This window comes from Protomyctophum bolini (genome assembly GCF_963924005.1).
Source record: "Protomyctophum bolini genome assembly, chromosome: 23".
Lineage (NCBI taxonomy): Eukaryota > Metazoa > Chordata > Actinopteri > Myctophiformes > Myctophidae > Protomyctophum > Protomyctophum bolini.
In genome coordinates this window covers 3,135,824-3,162,125 of record NC_137884.1, presented here as the reverse complement: position 1 = coordinate 3,162,125, position 26,302 = coordinate 3,135,824, and the positions used below count along the sequence as shown (strand labels likewise).

Genomic DNA, 26,302 nt, shown 5'->3' with positions numbered 1-26,302 from the left:
CAATATGCATGTCCAGCAGAGAGTTTTGCTCTCCAGCAATGTGGCATCTAATGTTTGCTGTTGTAAAAGTATAACTGGGTGTTTTTACTCATATGAATTAGTTCAATGCTTTAAGCGTATGTAAATATACAGTAGGTATAGTTTGTATGCTGTATTGATCATACAAACATTCATACATACATGACAAGCGGCATTTGAACATATTTTCTAACAGTCATTTTAACTCTATGATCTTTTTCTCTCCGTTTCTCTCTCCCTCTCTCCTATACTTTTCAACTGTGCTCTTATTTCTTATTAGTCATATTCTTATTAGCAGGACTAATGGGAAATCAATTGCTTGATAAATGGTTCCGCTGTTTCCTAGCATGAATACGATATGCGTGTTTGGTGCCTCCCAGCATGGCCAGTTGGCTGGTATTGATGCATCATTATATAACCTGGCGCAGATTTTGGATTATTTTTGTGTTGTTGTTTTTGTTGTTGTTGTTGTTGCTGCTGCTGAGTTTCGTAGCATTGTATTCTGCCATGGATTTTCCTCGCAAGCAGGGTGCATGCGTTGCGAACACACTTTATCATCGGACTTCCTACACCCACACTTTCCGATATGAACAATATTAGACCATCACACGGCTAGCACTTTCGATATCAAATGACACTGATCATCCCCTGTGTCGCTTCTTTAACCTCATGCCATCTGGACAAAGATACAGAACCTTGCCATGGAGGAGTTGTGGTCCCTCAGCCATCGCGGCATTAAACAAACTGTCCCGCCGATAGGCTGGGTCTGCATACTGTTGCATGGGACCTCATGTGTTTTGTATTGTCTTGGTGTTTGGGTGCTCTGTGTTGTTTTTGATGTGTGTGTTGAACAGACTGTGAAGACGAATATCCATCGGGACAATAAAGATTACTATTATAGGTTAATCTACTGCCAGCAAAGCACCTGACCACATATCATTGCACTGACTGTTGCAAGCATTGGTTCTGGCCGTGAAACTGAAAACGTTGCGTTGGTTGTGACGTGTCATGTGAACTATAGCAATTGTGCTGTACCTCGCACCGGGTGTAAGATACTGTAGGGCCAAGTTAAATGAACATGCAGGATTTGAAACCTTTAAAACCGGAAAAATAATCTGTCGTTTGAGTTTGAGTGGTGCAACCACTCCAAGGAACAGCAATGTCCCTATACCTGTGGGTCTGGAAGTTCTGGGGACCCACCGGGAACCGCCACACGGAGTTGCACCACTCAGTTCACACGGGTGTGATTTATTTTATTTTAGCGTTGGCCAAGCTTGCAGCGTGGCACAAAGAAACATCTTGAAAGAACTACTGAATCAGAAGGCATTTATGTATTTTTATGTATAAAATCTAAAATGACACGGACGGTTTCCCGGTTTTAGTGGGTTGTTAAACAGTTGTTTTACTGCCTGTCGTTTAATTTCCCAGCCAGTGCCACGTTCATTATCAATGTCCCCGGAGGGCAAATTTGATTTGCAGCAGTTCATAGAGGTTTGAAACATAAAAACAGTGCAGAAGCAACAGACATGCGACAACATATATAGGACAACATGGCATGAGCACATCTGTGCAATTGATAAAAAGGATGAGAAAATAAAAGAGTAGCCAACCCAGTACAGTACAGTGTGAAGCATCATAGCATCATAAAGCATCATAGCATCGTAAAGGGCCAAGAGCCAAGTGATGGACACTGTGTGCTTGTATAAGCGTTTTAGAACAGGGAAAACATTAAAGTATGTTTCATACAGTGGGTTATCCTTGTCCATACAGTACTGGTTCATAGTGTTCCTCTGTAGCCTTACAGTCTGTGACTGTAACTCCCCCCCCCCATGTAGGAGTTATGGAATAGCATGCACCATAATTAGAGGCTTTCGATTTATTATCTGTACTGTCGGAAGAAAATATATGCACATCCCAATTGAATTTACAATATAACGTACTGTCGGGAGAACAATTAAAACGGCGTAGTGGAGTGCGGTGGAGTGAACTAGAGCAATGTGTCTAGGTCTGTGCATATTTAGAGAGGTGTGGCCATGTGCATGCATGCCTATTCATTTCATGTCCTGGTTTGGTGTGCACAGATGTGTGAATCGTGTGTGTGTGTGTGTGTGTGTGTGTGTGTGCGAGAGTGCGTGCGCGTGTGCGTGCGTGCGGCTGAATTCAAGACGTGGCATTGTTGTAGTGTGTGTGTGTGTGTGTGTGTGTGTGTGTAGTGTGTGCGCGTGTGTGCACATGCAGTGGTCTCGCTGTGTCGTTCTCCTGAGCAGACCTGGCTGTGTGCCAAAAGGCCCTCATTAACAGCCCATTAGCCAGGGAGAGATCAACAATGGATGTTTGGTAACAGAGACAGCGAGCTCATTGCACTGCAGTTCTTATTAATGGCCTAGAAGGTGTCGTTTTCAGTTGCTAGTTTAAAGTCTTCTTTCAATTATTTTGACTATAGTCCATACTCGTTTGGGGATCCATACCCGTTTGGGGATATGAGCGTATTCCCTTTTTTTCCCCTTTCTTTTGCCAAATGCGGCGAATTTGGTTGGTCTTTCCACTGTCAGTAAAACCCGAGTGGAATAGTAAGAGAGAGTGGCGACACGCTTTGATCTCGCCACAAAGCGGGTGCCTATGTGGGCTATAGTTCCAAACATTGGAACTATCCCATTGAGATTAAATGAGCATTTCATTGTTACAATGGGAGTCAACGCTGGTGTAACCACTCTCTTACCACTCGGAGTAAAACCTACTTGAGTAGGTTAATGGATACCTTAATCTTAAGCTTAGATTTTGTCGCCAATTTCGTTGCACAATTTTGAGCACGGGATATTTGTCACTTATGTATAACGGGTGTCCCCGGCGGTGTTATGCGATGCTCAGCCAATCACAGCGCAGAATGGCACACCTTTCACAACCAATCACAACGGCCCCTCCGTCCTCAATTTCGGTGCCTTACATGGTCATTTTTTGCGTCCACTACTAAAAACCATTAGTTACGAATTACATACCCTACATATCTGCATTTGTAAATTAATGATCGCATTCATTTCCGGTATTGGAATTTAATGTTTTTGTTGGACAACGTTAAAGCTGGATATAGGAGGGGCTATAGCACCCCTCAAAAAATGACATTCATTTTACACAAGCAATGTTGTTTATTAAATCTATGAAAAGGTTTAATCTGCAACAATGTAATGGGGATACATCATTATCTCAAGTAAGGGGCCCTTGGCCTGAAAAAAAAATGAAAAAAAGACCCCTGCAGTACAGCTTAGTATAGACGATGGGTCTAGAATCTAGACCCATCGTCTATACTAAGCTATACTAAGCTCTAGACTCTAGATCGATATACATGTGGCGGTCGTTGACATGAAAATGTTTGAGAACCACTGTACCGAGGTACGTAAGTACAATTTTGAGGCGTTTGTAGTTGTACTTACAGGTACGTACTACCGGTATGTACTATTTCCAGTACTTTCACTTCGAGTCCACTGCGTCTCAGAGGCAGACGTTGTCATTTTTCTTCTCCACTACATTCATGTGAAGTGAGTCTGCAGTCGGAGGAGGAGGTCATAGCTTGGGAGCCAGGAGGGAGAAAGAGTCTAGGTTGACGTAACGTGGTTGCGCTCCAGTGCGTCGGTCGAGGTGGTGAACCACACTAAACGCTCTGTCACAGGCCCATGTGTTTATACAGCCCGCGGGGGACCCTCAGTGGCTGCACTTAATATACGTGCAGTAAGTTAGTCTCTCGAGACTCACACAATTGGTCGCCGCCGTAGGTCCTATTAGTCAACGCATAATAATCTATAGGTCGCTGCCCATGCCTGCTGACCGGAAATGGAGATTCAATAACATGCATGTCTTCCCCGTGTGCTGCTTTCAGGGGGCGTAGTGTACACGTTTATTTTTCTTTGTTTCTTGTGCAATGAGAAATCCAGCACATGAACGGAAAGTAACGTTTCTCTGACTTTGTTGGAGAACCCTGTGTTGAGGACAATCCTTTTTTTTTATATAATATCACATGTGCATGTGCACATATAGCTGCTCAGCTCAGTGCCAGTTGAAATATATTTAATTTTTTAATGTAATTATAGGCCTATTATTATTTAGTTGCATTAATTTGTTGTATTATTTTTGTTTCAATTATTCGATTATTTTCATTTTTTGTTTCATGTAAACGCCATTTACATACACTCACCCTGTAGCATAATTAAGGCTATCCGCTTGAGCTTGAGCACTGAGCAGAGACGTGCTCGACCAACCTGTATGCCTGATGTACAGATGGCCTATACAGTACTTCTCCCTTGAATAACTCCAATCTCTCATAAACAGGTCCTTTTCTTGTCGATGTGTTCCCAGTTACTAGCGGAGCCAAGCTGCGCCTTCAGCAGACCCCTGTTGTTCATCACTTACTGTACTTCATTATGATGGGGGGGCCTTACTTTATTGAGTAATTAAAGTATATTAAGTACAGCCAGTCAGCCACTAAAGCACAGGCAGACACACATTCTCTAGGGCCTGTTAAACATCAGAGCTACCTTAATAACCCCCTGCTCTGCTCAGTTTTTTTATGTTCCTTAACTTTCATGTATTCCATTTATAATCTGAGAGCGTGCAAATTGGGATGCTGCGTTTTCACATAGCAGCACCGGGCACTGCACCGTCTGCTTGTGCCGTTGCATTGTTCCCATATACAAGGACACGGGCCAAAGTATGCTTTGCAGGTCGAAAAGAGTGCAATTTTTTTATCCCAGTCCCTGAGAGGCCTGGGGCGGGGCCGAACCATGAAGTAATAAAAGGATAGAGACCGAACCGGAGCGACAGAACCCGCCCCCTGTGAGACTGAAGTGAGGACAGTATTTGCTCTCCCGCAGGACTTCAAAACATGACATTTCCTGTGATTTCTGTTTTAATTTGTATATGGATGCTTTTGCATGATTTCTTTACATTTGTTCAAGAACAGTTGTATTAACAACATCCCTTTCGTTCCATTTTTACAGATCTGTAAGAGTTCATATGGATAGCTGGAATACTGCCTGTGCAGATGATTTGCATTCGTCTACACTATGCAGGACAAAATTGGCCACTTTGCACTACATTGTTAGGCAAGAAGTAACAATCTCCAACTATGTACTTACAAAGGAGTGTCAATAACCGTAATCTGCTATGCTTACTGTAGCTGTGGATTTGAGAGGGGTTAGGCCTACTATTTTGTGCTTTGGAAAACGGGAGATATTTTGAGTGCTGGGCCGTGCAAGACTGTACGAGGCCATAAGCTGCATGTGTCTGTGAGAAATACCTTGTTAAAAAGGATAGGTCTTTAGCCCTCTCTCAGAAGCATCAACAGACTGCAGTGCTCTCAGGTTGTCAGGGAGAGCTTTCCACAGTCGGGGCGCGGCCAAGCATGAGGCTCGGTCGCCGAGTTTAGTGTTTGCAGAGCGGAGGTTGTGAGTCCAGGTTTGTGCATGCGAGTACCGGTAGTTTTTTTGTTTCCGTGGATGCACTGACTAACGGGAACAGTTCCTCTATTCTATCCGGGAAGAGACGAGAAGCCAGTGGAGTGAACAGAGAATGGATGTGATGTAACTAATAAACCAACTAAATGGAAAAAGCGGCACTCCGAAAAATAAAAGCTTGCAAGGCTGGCTCGGATGCAATTTCATAGAAATTGCATAGCTTTTTCCATCTAAATGGTTTATTAGTTAAGTTATTTTCAAAGCTGAGCACCCACTGCCTTAAACAAAGGGCAGTTTCCAGAGGAAGCCCACCTGCTTTTTCTTTCTTTAATGGACGTGATGTGTTTGTGTTTACACACTCTCATCAGGATCCTACTGTAGCAGTGTGGGATAGAGTTTGACGATATTTCTGACATGGATGAAGGAGGTTCTACACAGATGTTTGATGTGGGCCTCAAAGTTAGTTTCCATTCTCCGCCCCCCCCCCCCAGGTTTGTGACACCTGATGAGAGGGGAATAGAAGGTCCTCTCTGGAATAGGTGATGCTGGTTATAGTGAATCTGGTGTGGATAAAATCACTTCAGTACTGTACTTTTGAACTTACGTTTTTCAATTTCAGTGAATCACTTCATTAAACCCCAGTTGTTTCTCTGAAGTATACTTCTCTGAAGTATACTATAAGTAGACCATCAACACACCATAGGACATGCACACAAGCAGCCAGCTTGCATAGTGATGATGACTGCAGACACAGAGAGATCAAGACAGGACGGCAGAGTATTTGAGATGAACGCAGTGACGATGTATTGTACATACATGCAGACCGGGGACCAGTAGAGGGAAAACGTACTGGCATTTTGGCCCTCCATTTAGATTTGTGCGTACACCCAAATGTAGGTGTCAGTCAGTACACCGCGTTGATAAATGAGGGCCTTTGTACGTCAGTAAAAGTATCAACACTGGTAAATAAATAGTAAATGTTGCATTTATACAGCGCCTTTATCCAAGGCGTTTTACAGAGATTGTGCATTACATTCACCCATTCACACACACATTCACACACACACACACACACACACACACACACACACCATTGCCAGAGGAAACCATGCAAGGCACCAACCTGCACATCAGGAGCAATTAGGCGTTCAGAGTATTATTATCTGTCTTAGATATTTGAAAAATAGTACTTAGTTACGTTCCACCACTGACACGGACGTTATTACTCAGAATGGACCACAGTCTCTCTGTGGACTATAGCAGGAAATGTATAGGTATAGATGTGGTTAAAAATAGCCTCCAAGAACTTCAAAGCTATATAGGGTGTCAATACTGTAACTGTCAAATGGTCATCAGTCACATCTGTCTGTACTGTAGGGGCCAATATTAATGAACGAACTACACGATCAATACGATGATATATTATTAGTCTCTGGTACCTAATATTATTATCGCCACGAATGCAGCATAATACTGACGTTTCTTTTGACCACTGAGGTCGAAGTGTTGCAATCGTCTTTTGATTGATTTATTGTGTGTGTGTGTGTGTGTGTGTGTGTGTGTGTGTGTGTGTGTGTGTGTGTGTGCGCGCGTGCGCCAGGCCTGGCTGTGTCCCTCCAGCTTCTCCATGGGGACATCGAGCAGCTGAGGAGAGAATACATGGTTCTCTTCACCAGGGGCGTGTCCATCACCAGGAAACTGGGCTTCTCTGACGTCATCATGCCCGGTAAGACAACGAACGGCACGTTTCATACTGTGTAACCTTTTTTAAAAGTTGATTTGTCACAATGACCGTTCCAAACTTAGACCCTATTTTTACTAGTCACTAGCGGCACAAAATTACGCAGGCATCAGAAATGTACAGGAAATGTGTTTATTTATGCATTTTGTGAATCACAGTTCCAAACAGACAACAGTGCTGCCGTAGACTTTGGTGAATTGAAGTTACACAGCGAGACTTTCTACGTTCTATTAGCATTATTATCCAGAGTGTATAAAGATTTATATTTAGTCGTACATTGTCCTGTGCTGAAAATATCAGATCTACAAGCTTTTCTAGACAAAGGCACAGGACTGTAACAGAGACAGAATTCATCACGTGAGTGACTAACTTTACAATCACACAAACTCTTGAATCGAGGTGTTATTTTGCGTGTTATGGCCGAACATGGGAAGGAAAATGCAGATGAACTGATTTAAGTTTATTCTTTGGGTGAATTATTTCTTTATGTGTGACAGAAATGAGACTCCTCGGCTTGAGCTATAGCAGAGACGCCTTGTTAGTACAGTATTAAGTTCAGCTCTGCCAATACACGCCTTTCAGAGCGCATAAACCCCTAAAACTGCTAGTTCCTCCATCCCTGTCTGCTTCCCAGCCCAAGAGGCTCACGCAAAGTCCTCCACAATCCTCTCCTCTGTTACCCCGGTTGCCTCGGCAACGCTTAGTAAAGCTCCCGTGCCGCCTATTGACTATGTACGTTGTCAGAGTGACATTTGAATCTCTGACCTGCAGGGGTAGCTGTGTGTGTGCGTGTGTGTGTCCGTGTGCTGTGTGGCTGTGTGCTTCGTAAAGGTGACATCCTGGCGCTTGTTGAAGGCAGATAAGGAGTGACAAAGAGTACATTGTCTCAGAATCACAACAGCCCCTCAGCTACGCTCCTTAAGAGATGTGTGTGTGTGTGTGTGTGTGTGTGTGTGTGTGTGAGAGCATTAGCTGTCTCAGTTACATTATGAACACCCACTTGAATGTAAGGCTATTATACGTGTATGACTTCTTTGTCAAATCTATGTGTATTCGTGATTCATCATGCCAGCCTGTGGCGGTGGACTCGACCAAACCTGCATTTTTGAACAGGGGAAATGTCCCTATATCCATGAATTATTTCATTCATTCATTTATTCATTCATTCATTCATTCATTCATTCATTCATTCATTCATTCATTCATTCATTAGTGTAATACTCGACATCAGGGGGACTGTGTCTTGCATTTTTTAACATCTACTTGTGAAATTCAATAGAAGTCTATGTAGAAGAGCCGCCATTGGACTGAAGCCCCATGAAGTGAACAGAGTTTGCATAGCTCTGGCTGGGTTGCCAAGTCCGCTTATTTCCAGCAAAACTTGGATTTGTTTTTTTCCCCACAGTTGCTTGCCTGGTTTTTGGAGGTTGGTTAGCTTATTTCTGCCACGACAGTTGCCAACAATATTACTCTGCTGGCAACAACCTCGTCTGTCTGAGACAGTGAAGACTCGCAGTAACACTCAACGGCTTGACGTTGCAATGTCACAACGTCACTCACATATAACTTCACACCAAAAGCGCCTGCATACGCGTTACAAAAATAATAATCGTCAACATATCGACATCCCAACCTGTCTCCCAGTATGATGGTCTGATAGACAGTCTCTCTCTCTCTCTTTCTCTCTGTAATCTGTCTTTAACCCAGACACATTCTGTGCTTTATTGTATCTATCAGTGCCATCCTCACCCATCTCCATTTCCCTCCTTTTTGCTGTGTGCGTGTGTGTGTGTGCGCGTGCGTGTGTGCGTGGCGCAGTATGCGTGTCCCGTTTTAAAAGCCTGAGTGTTGCCATGGTAACTGTTGTTAAGCAGAGAAAAATCAACCTCGACCCCAGAGATGGATATGATGAGGACGCACGCACGCTCCATATATAGGGAATCGGCTCAGCTGTACTAGGAAGCAGTCCCGTTCCTCCCACAAAGCATTGCAGCCAGTATATCAGAAACCGTGTTTCAACTCTTTTATCTTTTACCATGAATTAATGCCCTGCTGCTTCGTCGCACGACGGTGTCCCAGAAAAGCAAGCGGAAAATTGTTGATGCGTCAGGATGTGGCACGACGTGAGCTTGTAGATGGACATATTTTTGCTATTTCCGCAAATAGTCAATAGTCTATTCCGTTCTGGAAGATCTGACAGACTGACGGACACACACACACACACACACACGGACGGACACACGGGCGGAGTGCAAAACATACTCTCTCCCAACTCCCTACTCTCTCCCCGTGCCTTCGGCCTGGTGGAGACAATTAGCTCATGACTACAGTAGGTGGACATACGAGGTTTCCACGTGACAGTGACGTTATGTTATGTGACTTCTCTTATAGCAGGAAGCCACGTTTGTGCTCACTCCTCACTGCTTCCTGTCAGGCGGACCGCATTCTCTCCATTCCTCGCCTTTCAGAGGGGGAACATTTCCCTATATAGAAACGTCCTTCCTCCTATTAGACCCCACAGTGGTGGAAAGTAACTAAGTACATTTTACTCAAGTTCTGCACTTAACCCATTCTGACCTGAGATCAGATTCATACGAGGTTTCCACTGGACACACACTGGTCTGATGAACCCATTCTGACCTGAGATCAGATTCTAAAAATGTCAGTCGTTGTTCGATTTTTCAAAAACAGCAGACCTACAAGCTCGTAGCGCGCCACTCGGTGGCGCGCTATGAGCTTGTAGATCTGCTATTTTTCAATAGCTAAAGCATAACATGATGCTAACACCAAAACGGGTTCCCGGTCAGAATGGGTTAACCGTATGTGCAATTGTGATGTGAGGTACATTTACTTTACTATGTACATTTGTTGATGCTTTAAACTTCTGCTCCACTACATATCAGAGACAAATGTTATCTCTACTAGTACTACTACTACTACGCTGTTGCTACAATAATTACACAGCTTTAGTTTTCTAGTTACTTACAATTATTATAATTATTATTATAATAATAATTTTAATAATAATAATAATTATTATTATTACATTAAAACATCCATTATCGGGATATTTCACGGAGGCCGCACGTATTAGGAGGGCAGTATCAGTCACCATAAAAAAAGGATGGTTGTTTTCGATGAATCTATCATGCGTTAAAATGGAGTTTGACAGCAGGAATTGCCTGTCATAATTTGACCCTCCCAGTATCATGAACCATAAGGCTCATACATATAGTATGGATTTACGGTGGTGAGGTGACCACCGAACTACAACATGACGTCACGAGTCGCGGTGAAGAGCAAACCACCGCCACAGCCCTTCTCTCTGTTTTTATACTCGCCACCGCTCAACGTTATTTCAGCTCCGGTGGTCACCTCACCACCGGAGCGGTGGTCAACTCATCACCGTCGCAGTGCAATGCGTTGTGCGTTTGTAGATCGGCTATTTTCAGCATGCAACCGACCTAGACATGCATGCAACTCTGACATTACAAAGCCACAGAGGCCAAAAGGCAATTTGTTTGACAAAAAAACAACTAACAAAATCTTATGATATATATATATAATATCGACTAAAACTAGACTAACACTAAAACATTTCAGATGACTAATGTGACTAAAACTAAATGAAGTCTTATTCCAAAGACTATGACTAAACTAAAATCAAAATGACATTTGCTGTCAAAATCAACACTGATACAAATCATCATAGCAGTGGTTGAAGTGGAGACATTTTGACCTGGGGTTTCAGCCAGGTAGGACACCTACTGGTTGACTAGTAGTACTACCTGAAACTCATATGGCCAACATCTCCGGGGATTGCCTCGCGGTAGACTTTAGTCTCTCATGTGGAGGACCCCGGTTTGAATCTACACGGTAGGACATCGAAGTTCCCAACCGCATTCAAATGTTGGTCGAATCCACAGGAGTCTTTTTGATGGCACACAGATGACATAAGACATATGAGCCACACTTTTATAATTCGCCGGCCCAGGCCTTTGCGTCAGCTGTTTTGATCCCACGGCCTGGAGGAACGGCTGCGTTGTTGTTGTAATTGGGCATCAAAACAACTGCGGGTGTATGTCGCATGCGGTTGTATTGGTTGGTACGTCTGGCCAACAACAGCAGCTTGCGTCACAAGAACGACTGTTGGCCATAATTGACTTAAAAGGCATCTGTTGAAATGACCAGGGACCGGGGGCATCTGCAGTCTGAGACCCAGTCTGTTTTATATCTTGATAGCCTCTTCCGCTTTTAGTCGTTGCATTGAATAAGTTAAGTATAGAGTATTTTTCACCACACACTACTACACATGCATTGCACACACTGTCCTTGTACAATGTCCCCTCAGTGTATTATAGGCAGCTCACAGCACTGTAAGAAGATTATATTTTTTATTATATATTATTCATATTATATTTTGTCATGTTTACAAGCCGAACGGTAAAATCCAGAATGTTAATTTAGCTCCGAGAGTATCTCTCAAGAGTTAACCCATTCTGGGCGGGAACACCATTTGGTGTTTTAAGCATTATGTTAAACATTATTTTGCTATTGAAAAATAGCAGATCTACAAGCTCATAGCGCGGCACTCGGTGGGCTTGTAAATCTGCTATTTTCCAATCGATTGAGCTTGTATAGATCTGCTATTTTGCTATTTAGATCTGCTATAGATCTGCTATTTTGGGGAAATCGTGAAAATGTGGCGCAAATCATTGAATATATATTCTTTCAGAGTGAACATTTTTAACTCGTATATCTTTGCTTCTTGGGGGGGTCTCTGGAACAACATATTTTCAGATGGGGGTTGGCAGCCAATTACATATAATGTTTTGGGTCCTTGACATGAAATATTGAGCACCATTGACATAGAAACATAGGTATTTCAGAAAACTGTCATGATTTAGAAGACTTAGGGCTGTATTTTGCGTGTCTTAAGTACCAGGTCTTATTCCCTAACTTGAGTAAACTAAAGACCTGGAGGCGTGATCAATGCTCTTTGGCCACTCAGAATAGCCAAATGGCATTGATCACGCCTCCAGGTCTTTAGTTTACTCAAGTTAGGGAATAAGACCTGGTACTTAAGACACGCAAAATACAGCCCTTAAAGGCCTAAATGGGTTAAACCACCCAGAATTCTAAATTGCAGGATGATGGGCTAGTTGTTTTCACGGCTCCAACATGATTAACCTAAACCTAATGGACCCAGGAGCGTTGTTCCCATATTGCTTGTTAAATGGATCATTAAAAGCTGCAATTTTGTGTTACTGTGGTGATACATTTGTTCTATCACGTGGGCGTATGATTATGCCTCTTGAAAAATAATAATAATACATTTACAAAGAAAACCTTTTGGCACGTATTTGTCATACTGTGGTGCATTTGTTTTTAAAAGTGCCAATCACTTAGATCCATCTTTACTGTGCACCTGTCCTTCACTCTGACTCATCTCACTCTCACTGGCATGCAGAGCTCCACTCTCGCCCACTTACTTCGTGCTGGAATAATGTTATCCTGCATCAACAGTTCATGCATTTTGATCAATGCTGATCAAGTTCTTCTTGGATCCAATCAGGTATTCCATTATAATGAATAATGGAACAGGACCCGACTCCCCACCCAACAAAACAGACCATAATAAGGCATGGGCCCTCAGGTCTTTCTTGATTATTATCTCGTGTTTTTTGGTTTTGGATGCATCAACTTGTCAAAATAGATTCAGAGCAGCCGTGGACATTGGGCACTCTGTGTGTGTGTGTGTGTGTGTGTGTGTGTGTGTGTGTGTGTGTGTGTGTGTGTGTGTGTGTGTGTGTGTGTGCGTGTGTGCGTGCGTGCGCGCGCGACTGGACTAGATGACCACTGGACTAGCTTGCACATTGATTATAGACTCAGCTTAGCAGCTGGTAAAAAATAGATGCCCCATTGGCCGCTGCAGTTCATTGGAGCGATATGTCTCCAACAAAGGCGGAAGTCAAGTGGACGTGTTGGAAGGCACGCTGTGTCGCTGCCACTCAAGTGACTACTGGCCAATCACAGCGCGTCTTTTCCGGGACTTATCAATTCAATCCAGGGAGCTTTATTGGCATGAGAAAACAAACGTGTCTTATCTCTGATTGGCTTACCGAACCCGTTCTGTGACACACGCTTCCGCTATGCTCTGCAAGGAACCTTGGGAAAGCTTGCCTACTCTTGAGAAGCACACGCCCCAGATCCATTATCTTGTCTACGGTGCTTAGGGACCCGCCCTCTCTGGGGAATAGGCCTGGCTGTTTCCCCTGGTTTGCTACAGCGTCTGCACGCAAACAAACACACAACATGTCCTTGTGTGTACAGTCTGAGTGTATATTGTATCTTTAGCGTCCTTGTCCTTGTCTACGTGGCATATTTTTTTGTTTGTCCTCGTTCTCTAAGTTGGTATGTCCTCTCACTGGCTTAGTGTGAAGGATAATGGTAAACACCTGCCACATGACGGAACACATCATTTGTTCTACCGAAAGTCTCATTCCAGCGACTCACTTTCAAAGCAGCTCTACTCCTGGCTTAACCACTTCAAGTCGTCATATACTGTGTAGCATTCATTTTTGTAGTATTTTTGGTGACAACCTCTGCCCCGGTCGTAGTAGTATATTTTGGAACACAGAGACAGTATTTCTTTAACATTAAAATACATAAATAAATAAATAATCTCTTGTACATTTCCGGTGCCTATATCCTTTGGTGCGAGTGATGGGGGGGGGGCAGACACTCTGTAGGCTAATTTACACCAAATGTCACTGTACTGTTATGTCTTCTGTAAAAAAAAAAAAACTTAAATAGCTGTTTTAATTTTAAATCAGCGATTGATTTGAATGATCTGGCCCGGAAATTGTGCCTTAAAACTCAGATTGATTTACAGCTGAAGTTCAAACATCCAGTTAACCCATTCTGACCGGGCACCCATTTTGGTATTGGCATCATGTTATGCTTTAGCTATTGAAAAATAGCAGATCTACAAGCTCATAGCGCGCCACCGAGTGGCGCGCTACGAGCTTGTAGGTCTGCTATTTTTGAAAAATTCGAAGAACGACTGACATTTTTAGAATCTGATCTCAGGTCAGAATGGGTTAATCAGACCAGTGTGTGTCCCGTGGAAACCTCGTATGAATCTGATCTCAGGTCAGAATGGGTTAATCTACATAATGGGTTCCAGCCAATGTTGACTAAATTATTCAGGCAACGTTTAATTATTGTGAAACGCGAATTTTGTGTAAACACAAAATCCCCAGATGAAGCCATTAAGGTCCATGTTCAGGTACGATATATATATATATATATATATATATGTTAACCTATATCTGGATGGAGTGGTAAATCTGGTATATATTTTATTTGCCTAAAATATTTTCTATATAAGAATCCACCTGCTGACTGGCTGTCCGTATTTTATAGGGGTTATATGTGACCACACCATTAACAACCTACTGGGCAAAACATTAGTTTTGCACAAAAAAATACTCCTTGGGCTAAAAACGGCCGTAGCCGTCATCATCACAAATGTGATGAGGTCGTCACATTTGGGCAAGTGGCTAGGGTCGAATTGAGCCCAAGAGTGTTTTAGTTTTGTTGTTGTTGCAAAACTAATGCTTGGAATGGATTCGGAATCATGAAAACCCCCTAGTTTGATAAGTCACATGCTACTTAAAGTGTAATGAAAATGTTCACTTATATAGGTATAAAATAAAATAAATTGCTCAATGCTCACAGCCGGTCAGCAGATGGATTCATGAATGTATAGTATACAATATTTTAGACCAATAAAAAACAAAACAAACACAAAAAAACTTAAAATTATACCAAATTTCCCACTTTGAATTAAAAAAAAAAAAGCCTGTTGGCTGCCTAGAACTATAGTGTAGAACTTGACAGCTTGATTGCTGAGGGTGTATAGTTTCGTAATTTCACCTAAGAGAACAATCACCTGCATCCTCGTCCTCTTCCCTCCATACCCAGAGCTATGTGACCCCCTGTCACCCCTTAGTCACTGGTCAGTGTCCACAGGGGGATAACAAGTGGGTCCCGTTGACCTTGGCTGACAGCCTGACAGACAGATTTGGTGTAGCATGGTGACGGATATGTCATTCTGTACATGCTGATGGGTTTGGGACAGTGGAAAAGCTGAGAGGGATACACCAGACAGACAGCGTTTTTATTTTCTTTTTTTGGGGGGGGGGGGGGGGGGGTGGATTCAATCTTAGCTTAGTGGGGACTCATGGTGAAAGTACCTGTCACCCCCATTGAAGGGTCTGCCGTCCACTAGGGGCAGTATATCATTAGCTTTCCTGTTCTGTGAGTGAAGAAGAGAGCCATCTTGTTTGTTGTCAGTTTCATGTTCTTTCAGAGATGCATGTTGTGCTGGTTGGAGGTTCTTCACCTAATTGTAAGTTTGTTTGTGTTATGCATATTTATGGAACTATGATATAGTTTATGCCTCTTTCTTTTGTTTACACTCTTATGTGAGTAACTGTTTGCTTATACTTTTTCTTGTGATAATTAGCCTGCTTATTTTAGTTCATGTTTTCCTTGTTTGTTTGTTTATACTGCAGGGCTTCTTCATCTTTGTCATTAAAGAAACAATTTGACATTGAGGAGTGTATTTCTTCACCCATGTTGCTTTGCAGGTTGATGGATATGCAGTGATCACTAGAGTGTTGTCTAGCCTTGGTAGGGAGGACAGCATTGAGGGAGAAATGGTAGTCGGTGAGCTGATGTCTGATGTAATTCCACTGTACGTCATACGAGGGGAGTGTCGACAATTTCAAATAAAATAAAAAAGGCAAGGTCACTGCCGTACGTTTTCTGTACAGCGAGTATTGAACGAAAGTGTCCAATGTATCATTGGGACACAGTCATTTTGTTAATACGTGTTTTGAACACTCACTATTGACTAGAATGCATGAATAAAGAGATACATAAAGGTGCAATACGACTCTACTCAAATACTGTACGCTACTGTATAGCTGCGTTATTTCTGACGACACACAAGACACACACCACATCTTGACTAAATGCACCAAGTCTCTGTGTTTACGTCTGTGTACGTCTGTACTCCACGTAACTTTGAGAACCGTTCGCCCCACCGAACAGTTCAAATTCCACACACGCGTTCCACACCCCCCCCCACAGGGAGCGCAGAGCCCGGTGTCCAGTCCGTCGGACACACCCTTGTCCAGAACCGCCACGCCCTGAAGCTGGCCTGTTCTGACATCACAACACTTCATACATATACATGGGCATGCCTGACACAGAACTCCATACTGTGTATATATATAGGAATAAAGGGACTCAGAGAGAGAGAGAGAGAGATCCAGAAATCTCCAAATATGGGCATAAAAGAGACCCAGACAGATGGGTGGAATGGGTACACCGACGCGGGTATACAGCGGGTATTGCAGGATCTCCAACTTCCCATCGTTACTGACTTGGTGCTCTATACAGCCGGGCACCGGTCTATAGTGAAGATAATGGTCCTGTACTATAGTACTGACTGCAGTATCAAGCGCTAATATAGGTCATTGGAATATTAACTTAGCTTTATAGCATTCATTATGGATGGATTTCTGCCCCCCCCCCCCCCCCCCCCGCCGCAGGAGAGATGAGGAACGACCTTTACATGACCCTGGAGAAAGGGGAGTTCGAGAAGGGCGGGAAGAGCGTGGCGCGCAACGTGGAAATCAGCGTCTATGTGCTGGACGCGGACGGACTGCTTCTCAAGGTAAGAGAAGCTCATCATCGCACCTGGACAGTGGTGGGGAAAGTACACAAATGTTTTACTTGAGTAAAAGTACCAATACTGCAATGTAAAACCATAATCCGTTACAAGAAAAAGTGTAAAAAAAAGTTTTCAAATGTTTTTCAAATCTACAAAGCTCACAATGCGCGTTGTGAAGCTTGTAGAGACCGGCTATTTTCAAATGGTCGAAATGCACGTAGAGCTGAAGTGGTTCATGTATGTTTTGTAATAACAATGCAACTCTACAAAGTAACTAGCGACTAAAGTTTTCAAATAAATGTAGTGGAGTATAAGTAAAAGTACTGGAAATTGGAAATACTCAAGTAAAGTACAAATACCTCAAAATTGTAGTTACATACATACAGCGCTGTTTTTTTTTCATCGTGATATGGGCTTCACTGCTGGAGTTGAGAGAGAGAGAGAGATAGATAGAGAGAGAGAGAGAGAGAGAGAGATGTGATGCTCGGGGTGCATACTTAGTTTAGACTAGTCATTGGTTAGACATGGGTTAAGGTTAGGTTTAGGTGTGCTGCCCCGTGGGAGGTTAGGTTTAGGATGAGGGTTTGAGATAGGTTGTAGTTGTAGGACTAATGACTGGTCTAACCAATGACTAGTCTAAACCAAAAACTGTCTAAACTAAGTACTGCACCCGTGATGCTCACTTAGCCTTCTCTCCACCTACAGTACCATAAACCGACTTTGTTTTCATCGGCTGACACCTATTTATTCCTCTCCTCTATCCTCTCTCTCTCTCTCTCTCTCCAGAGTTGCATGGCGGCGGGCTCCGGGGAGCCCGGGGCCGACCAGTACCACTCCCTGGTTCTGTACCACAACAACAGCCCGCGCTGGGCCGAGCAGATCAAGCTGCCCATCCCCGTGGACGTGTTCCGAGGCTCGCACGTGCGCTTCGAGTTCCGCCACTGCTCCAGTAAGACTGGCGCGTTGTCGTTTTCGGGGCGGGTGTGTGCGTTTGTGGGTGCGTGCGTGTGTGGGTGCGTGCGTGCGTGCGTGCGTGAGAATCGGAGAGAGAGAGAGAGAGAGGGGGCGGTGTGGGGTGAGGGTGAGAGATTGCTTGAGTGAGCATGTTTGTGTTTCCATAATTAGACAAGTTTGTCCACCTTCAAACCTCCTAATGAGACAAAACAACATGTTATAGCATAGATCCCAGACTTTTCTCCCCCTTCCCCTCTCTTGTCTATTTCACCTTCTCTAGCTGTCTCTCTCTATCTTCTCTAATATATAACAAGCAGGCATTATTGTGGTGAGTGGCAATATACAGTACAGTTATATTGAGGGCTTAATTGGAGCTCAAAGGACGCAAGTGAAAAATTCAGAATGTTACTGGACAGCTTTCCATTGTTTGTAATTATTTAAAAACAAACATATTTTCTATACTTTTATATATTGGACATCAATGAATGTATTTAAATGTATGTTTTATGTTGTTTTTTTTATTACATTTTTACAATAATTGAAAAGCTGTCACATTCCGAAAATGTCACTTTGCGCTCCAATCCCTCTGCAGCCACAACATTTCTTCTACTCTTACATTGATTATAGAATTAACAGTAGCATCTTCAGGATTGTTTAGCACCATTTTCATTTACAGTAGACCTGTGGTCACGCCAAAGCCCTTAAAAGGGAAATTATATCTAAACAAAAAAAATACCTTATTTCTTAACCGTGTTTGGAACACCGTTCTTCCTCTCAGTCCGCTGTGTCAGTGCTGTTCATTTGACTGCTGGGAGTTTCTTGAATTTTAGTCCTGAGCTGCCGGCGCTAATTGAGCGATCCATTCACCCTGGACAGTAGTGAAACAGGGCTGTTATGTTCATTTTCATTTCGTCACTCGGTTCTGAAAAGCAGCACTGCACGAAAACAGGTCTTGCTATGATTTATTGGCCCAAATAAACCTCCTAGCTTGTCTGTGATAATGTTTAGTCTGGTTTTTTTTTCCCCCCCACTCTCTCTGTTAAGACCCAGAAGGAGACTTATAAAAAAGGGAACATTATTAGGAAAATGTGAAGGTAAAAGCCACCGAGTGTGCCCGAGGGGAGTAACGCAATGCTCGTACAAAATGATTTTGTAATGGTGTTTTTCCATCCTTGTAAGGCTATTGTAGGCGAGGTATAATTTTACGAATTACTTGCAAAGTTATTGGCCAATATGCCACAATATACCATGCTTATTTACCTTACCTGTAAGATCGGCCGCTATACCTGTTTTCCTTTCACTCTTTTTTCCTTCTAATCATAAATAGTATTGATCAAACTGTGGTGTAATCACAATAATACACAGATTTATGATACAAGGCTGAACACCAGTGCCTCACAGTATAGATCCCCCTCTTGTTTATTGTTGGTTAAATGAAATGTAACACTAGATGAGAGATATATATATATGTCAACTAAAACCTTAATTATTAGGCCATTTTGGTAGGTGAAAAGAGCACATTTATACATCCGCAGATTCACGAGTTAAACCAAAACATTTCACAGTCCCTCCTAGGACAATGTAAGGCCAATCTAGTTTGAAGCGTGGCATGCAGCGCAAACAATATGCTCATAATATTAACAGAAACATGCAAAGCACAGCAGAAATATAGTGCAGAAAAATACCAAAGGGGTTTAACCATTTGCATAATGTAATAGACAAAATAGACAGAATACCGACAAAGTTCAGTGAACAAACATTCAACGGGGCAGAGGGGGGGAATGCTTTTCTGAACAAATACGTTTTTGAGAAGAGATTTAAAGGATGCAATGGTGTCTGCTTGTCGGATGGTTTTGGGAAGGGTGTTCCAAATTTTAGGGGCACGGACGGAGAAGGCTCGCTCTCCCTTGTTTACGAGATGGCATTTCTCTGGAACCTTTAGGAGAGCCCCGTCTGAAGACCTAAGGGTACGGGGAGGGTTATAGGGTTGTAGGAGATCAACAAGATATTGGGGTGCCTGGCCCATTTGTACCTTAAACGCTATTAAAAAGATTTTAAAATCAATTCTAAAAACAACAGGAAGCCAGTGAAGTGTAGCCAGGACCGGAGTGATGTGGTCCCGTCTCCTGGTGTTTGTAAGTGGGGTCTCCATACCGTTGTTGGTCCCACAGGGGAGATTCAGTTTCAGCTTCACTGATGGCTTCTCAGATGGTCATGAGGAGCGCTTGGGGTCAGTTACTTTGACCATAGCTGGGGCCGGGCCCGTGGACTTGCGACAGTGTCCCTGTGTCGTGGTGTTTCAGCTGTGACAGTTTCCCCGTGTTGTGTTTTGACAGCCAAAGACAAAGGGGAGAAGAAGCTGTTTGGATATTGCTTCGTCCCTCTCATGCAGGAGGACGGCCGCACGCTTCCCGATGGGACCCATGAGCTCATCATACACAAGGTAACACCTGCTCAAAGTCGACACACACTATGACACTACGACGTATTGACACTTTGACACTTTGTTTATTATGCATTCCCTTTTCCGTTGTACAAAAACACAGCAGAACACGGCTGAAATGGTTTCCGTTTGAAAGCGGTCACAGGGGTGTTTTGTCCAGAGAGTCTGCCATGATGATGAGTCGTTTGATATTAAGGAGGGGAGCTGCGTTCTTTCCACAGTTGAGAGTGGAGAACATTACGGGGGGAGGGTCTTTTCCTGTCTCAGGAGGGTCTCTTGAAGCACCCTAGTGTCTATAGACCCTCGTGCATCGTAGGAATCACTTAATGCACTTTGAGGTCTGAATAAATGCATAACAATAACAACGTGGGTAATTTACAGTCGACCCGTTAACGTTATTTACCGTCTGTCACGGGATGACAAGCGGCTCGCATTTGTCAGTGCGCTGAGAGGCCGTCCACTTATACTGTATATAGCTACGTAGTTAAATCGGCAGTGTTCATTTCACTATGAGAGTATACAAAATGTGTGTGTGTGTGTGTGTGTGTGTGTGCGTGTGCGCGCGTGAGCATGTGTACATACTGTACTGTATGCTCTAACCTACACAATTTCTAACTGTATAGCTCGTGGCTTCTGGGGTGTATCATAAATGTTGCATGGTTTCATTTCCACTTTGACTGACTGGCACTGTGTTGCATCACACAGAAGTTACAACCGAAACCTGACGACTGGCACGTGCGAAAATATATTCCAAACAGCGGATGTATTTGTTGCACATTTCCAGACGCACGCAAAGACCTGGTCTTAATCCATCCTGCGTGGTATTTGTTAATTAACGCAGATCTACAGCAATGGCAGGAAGCGTGTTAAATGACACCCTTCCCCATCATGTAAATGATTTTCAAGTATTTTTGAGTGGTGCAACCACTCCTATAGACGGCTATGTTTGTCCCTGGGTCCCTGGCTGTGTCCCTGGGTGGGTCTGTCTGTCTGTCTGTCTGAGCATGAAATAGCCAAGTGTCACTGTTGCACAGCCTAACAGACACACACAGACACACACACACACACACACACACACACACACACACACACACACACACACACATAATTAACTGTATATCTGAGGATTTGGGGTGTTACAGTACAGTACAGTACAGTACAGTACAGTACAGTGACAGTACAGTACAGTAGAGGGACCCTCTGGGAACCCTCACACGGTAACTATCATTTCTCAACCATTTCGGACGCAAGATGGCTCGCCGGAACCGGGCCGGCCCCCAGGGCTCGTTTCTTGGGGGTCTGGATGTTCCGGGGACCCCCACACGGTAACTCTGTCATTTCTCGACCGTTTTGGACGCAGGGCGGCACGCCGGCACCGGGCCGGCACCATGGCCGCGTTCCTGTGGGTCTGGATGTTCCGGGGACGCCCACATGGTTTGCAGTACCAAGTTGCACCACTCACTTCACACGGATGTGATTTCTACAGGAGTTTTAGAATGACTCTACCTTTGCCCTTATTTAGTACGCCAAGAGCCATGAATATGCTAATGTTGAACTTGTCCAATAGTCATCCAATTTTTCTCAGACAGGATAATTATAATACCTCTATCTGTGCCCTCATTTAATATTGCAAGATCTATCAATATGCTAATGTTGCACAGCTCCCATTCATGTGACGTAATAATCAATAAGAAGAAGAAAAATTGTCAACCCTACATGATTGCGCCCCTAGAATTTGAGAACATCTGAACAGAAGCACAGATTGGGGTGAACACCAAATGGCTTGCACACATCATTTAAATGCTGGAAATTCAACTAATGTGAACACAATAGTACTTTAGTTTTACTATAGTTATAGTTTACTTATGTGTTTAATTTCTTTGAGAGGGCAATTAACCCTCCCAAAGAACTGCAACTGCAACTCCTCCGTCCTCTCGGGTCTTGTGCTGTCCGCTCCAGTTGACGTGACCTTGACCTTGCGCCGTCATCTCCTGCTCTGTGGTTCTTCTCCAGGTGGCTCTAGGTCTTCCTCCTGCCTTGCGGGGTCCGTGTTTGAGCATGTTTTGGACGGTTTTGTCTCGTGTGTGACCTATCCAGTTCCCTTTCCTCCTCCTGATTTGGGTTTCTGGGATCCCTAATTGGCATTTGAGATGGCATTGGGCCAGTAAATTCCCAGAAGAAACGAGTGAAATTGGTGGTTTCAAGGTTACATATCAATTATAGTTTGACATCGTCATAAACGATACATATTGTAAACATCTTGGATGTGTTAGAACAGCTAAAAGGCTGCCTGAAGGCGGCTGTAATCTGAAGCCTTAGCCCATAGCACTTGCCATAGCACCTAGCCTTGACGACCTTGCAAGTTTATGCAAAGTTTAAAATGTATTGGCCCGGACCGGCCTAGCGATACGGGCACCTAGGTTGCTAATCTAGTGTTATCTTGCTTCTCCTCGACCGCGCACCACTCCACAAACATAGGAGCACTTGTGTCATCATCAATACACACTTAATTTAAATATCTAAGGCTTCCAGAAGATAAGCATGCATTATGGTTTTGCATGCTGGACTTTTAAAATGTAGCCTACAGTACATTTATAGTTGGTGCCAATATTGTGCCAAGTACAGTCAATGCAGTATGTGTGGCTCTAGCAACTTCTTCCTCCACGCATGATGGCATTTACTGTTATGTACGGCGACTGTGGCTCAAGAGGTAGAGCAGGTCGTCCAATTATCCATGGGTCGGTGGTTCGAATCCCGACTCCTCCTGTCGAAGTGTCCTTGGGCAAGACACTGAACCCCAAATTGCTCCCGATTTGCTGGTTGGTACCTTGCATGGCTTCCGCCGCAATCGGTGTATGAATGTGTGTGTGTGTGTGTGAATGGGTGAATGTAACGCACAATCTACGTAAAGCGCCTTGGATAAAGGCGCAATATAAATGCACCATTTACCATTTACCATTTATGTACGTGATATGCTATACTGTACACTCGGTCAAAACACAAAATTCAACTGATATCGTTCAGATATTCTGTAGTACAGTATGTAAATGTCTGAAGGAATACCTTTAACACGGAGGATGTGAACTGTGTAATACTAGTACACAGGTATTTCCACAACATCAAGGCCATTACAAAACGAAGCGCTACTAAACTACGTCTTCCTTTTGCTCTGCTCCACGGCGGATGCCAGATTCAGTCCTTACCAACCCCATACCTGCGCCTGCCAGTTTTGGAGGACAGCTTGTTGGAAGGCTGTGACAGGTCCTGTGTGTTCCCATTGATGAGAGGAGAGGGCCCCTGCTAATGCCAGATGGACGTTGGGCAACAACGCTCAATGAAGCTTGGCATGGCCTAGCTTCCCCTCAAGAACCAAAATAGACCACAGAGGAATCGGTTCAAACAGTGTGGGAAACCAAACGGCCTCAGCCGTGCATTATGGAACCACAATTAATCAAAGCGGAATGGATGTTTGGGGAGATTGGTGCGAAAGTGATGCGTTTGTATATGTGAAAGTGATACCATGGTATGGTAAAGGTGTAGGTTCCTAAACAACAGCATACATGTCCTTCTGGTGGAATCAAATTGCTTGGCATCCGTTGAAGAATTCCAATATTGAGGAAATAATTATATTTCATCAAAATCATGCCGCTCTAGTACTTTATGAGATCGACACACAACACCACAGGCCATTGTAATCCCCGTTAAACCCCCATGTAAGCCCATTTTCCCCAGTTTCTAATTGTTAATTCAGCTGCATTGAATGCTATTAGTGCAATGTCTGTTTGAAACATGCAGTCGCTCTTATTGGCCCTTTCTGAAGAAGCACTAATCAAAAAGACTGCACCGGGGCGCCCGCTGGCCTAGTGGTCCAGGCGCATGCCACACATGGACTGACAGCGCGTTGCGTGTTCGAGTCCCGTTCATGAAGACCTTTGCTGCATGTCTCTTCCCTTCTCTCTCTCTCTCCCTCCCTCTTTCCTGGCATTATTCACTTGAAACTATCAATAAAGGCAGAAAAGCTAAAAAAATATAATCTTAAAAAAAATAATCACACCCGTGTGAACCGAGTGGTGCAACTCCCCTCTGTCTCTCTCTCTCTCTCTCTCTCTCTCTCTCTCAATTCAATTCAATTCAATTCAATTCAATTCAATTCAATTCAATTCAATTCAATTCAATTCAATTCAGTTAGCTTTATTGGCATGAATGTAGTAGCTACAGTATTGCCAAAGCATGAAGTTCAACAGAAGTTCAAGAAGTTCAACTCTCTCTCTCTCTCTCTCTCTCTCATTCTCATTTTCAGGCAACAGTGCAGCACTGTCTCTCTCTCTCTCTCTGTTTTTCTGGCAAACAGCGCCCCTACTGGTACTCATTATACTGGTGCTCATTAATGAACATAAGAGGGGTGGGTGAACACATAGGTGACACGGACACATTGCTGTTCCTCGGAGTGGTTGCACCACTCAAAAATACTGCACCATTGACACTGCAATTGCTTGGGTAGTGTGTTGCTCAGCAATACACTACTAAGTGTGAAGTGTCTGGCAAGATGTGTTGTGCCCGTTTGGAGTGGGCAGGGCAGGTTCTGGTTCTGACAGCCAGACTCTACAGTACATATCTTGTTCCTCTGATCTTTATTTAATTGACTCTCTCTCTCTCTCTCTCTCCGTGCAGTGTGAGGAGAATGCCAACCTGGCAGACTGTTCGCGCTACCTCAAGCTGCCTTTCTCCAAGGCCAACAGTCCGAGTTTGAAGGGAACGAAGGAGTCCTTCTGGATCACCAGCTTCCTCTGTTCCACCAAACTCACGCAGAACGGTAGGTTTAGTGGTTCGATAGAGCGCTGCAGCCCGCCAGGTTGGCTCAGATAGTCAACACACTGACCACACACTGTAGAGACCACAGACCTGGCTACTATAGTGCAGTGGTTCTCAAAGTGGGGTCCTAGCGGGAACCGCCTTTGATTGATTGATTGATGGATTGTCAGTCTTTTAGTAGTCATGAGACTCATAAATGTAAACGGCACGAGGTACAGTCAGCAATAATTAAGGCTGCGTTTTGTGGATGCGAAAGTATAGTAGGCTATCATTAGATCATGTCAGCCTGTCACCAACATCCCACTATAGACCCCACTAGACAGCTTGCGGAAAACGGAGAAAAATGTACCCCCGGTCTGAAAAGACTTTATATGGACGAAATATGCGGCGGCAGTGTGCATTAATGTGATTGACATCAAGTGAGGCCGATTTCATTTTTAACATCCTCAGAAATGTTGCTTCGATATTCGGCCAAAAAAAAGCACCAGTGTGCAAACACCTTAAAGGTAGTGTAAGTGATTTTCGTTGGTTAAAATAAGTGTTAAAAAAGCTTTATATTGTGATAGTAGTCGTTGCTCCATGTCTCGCTCGCTTTTTTTATAGAACATGCATTTTCCGAAACTGAAACTGGGATAGCGATTTTATCCAATCAGGATAGAGAACGCAGTCAGGGATACAGATTAAACAAGTGGAATTGTTAAGTGATGACACAAGAAATCAGCAGTCAAAATTGGAACTGGACCACTATAAAAAATTAAGCTCATAAATAGCTACTCTCTCCTGATAGGCTGGAATTGTGTCACCTATGCCTGAAAATGTATTTTCTGTTTATTATAGATCTGGAGAGACAGGGAGACCCCTGTTGTTGAACAAACACTCTATAGCAATGATTACTATCACAAATATAGTGATTTAACCTTTTAACAAAAACGTACACTACCTTTTAGGGTCCATCTACGGGGTTATGGGGGTCGGAGGCCTAACACATACAGTACCAAACAGGAGGGGCCTTAAAATGAAAAGCTTTGAGAACCACTACTGATGTCTTCAGTAGAAGACCGATAACGCGGGATGCAAAGATTTTTAAACGCGTACCAGTATTATTACCTGCCTATGGTGTTGAATTGTATGCACAATTACAT

At 43.5% G+C, this 26,302-nt stretch overlaps 1 protein-coding gene across 1 annotated transcript in view; it reads left to right on the top strand.

Annotated features, from left to right (window-relative positions):
• LOC308310606 (dedicator of cytokinesis protein 4-like) overlaps nt 1–26,302 on the top strand; it is a gene marked incomplete at its 5' end in the record, with an annotated part of 197,731 nt that overhangs the window by 70,903 nt on the left and 100,526 nt on the right. The window contains 5 exon segments of the mRNA XM_080756990.1: nt 7,063–7,188; nt 16,830–16,954; nt 17,738–17,900; nt 20,242–20,348; nt 25,020–25,161. Of these exon segments, the coding sequence (XP_080613116.1) occupies nt 7,063–7,188; nt 16,830–16,954; nt 17,738–17,900; nt 20,242–20,348; nt 25,020–25,161 (663 nt within the window).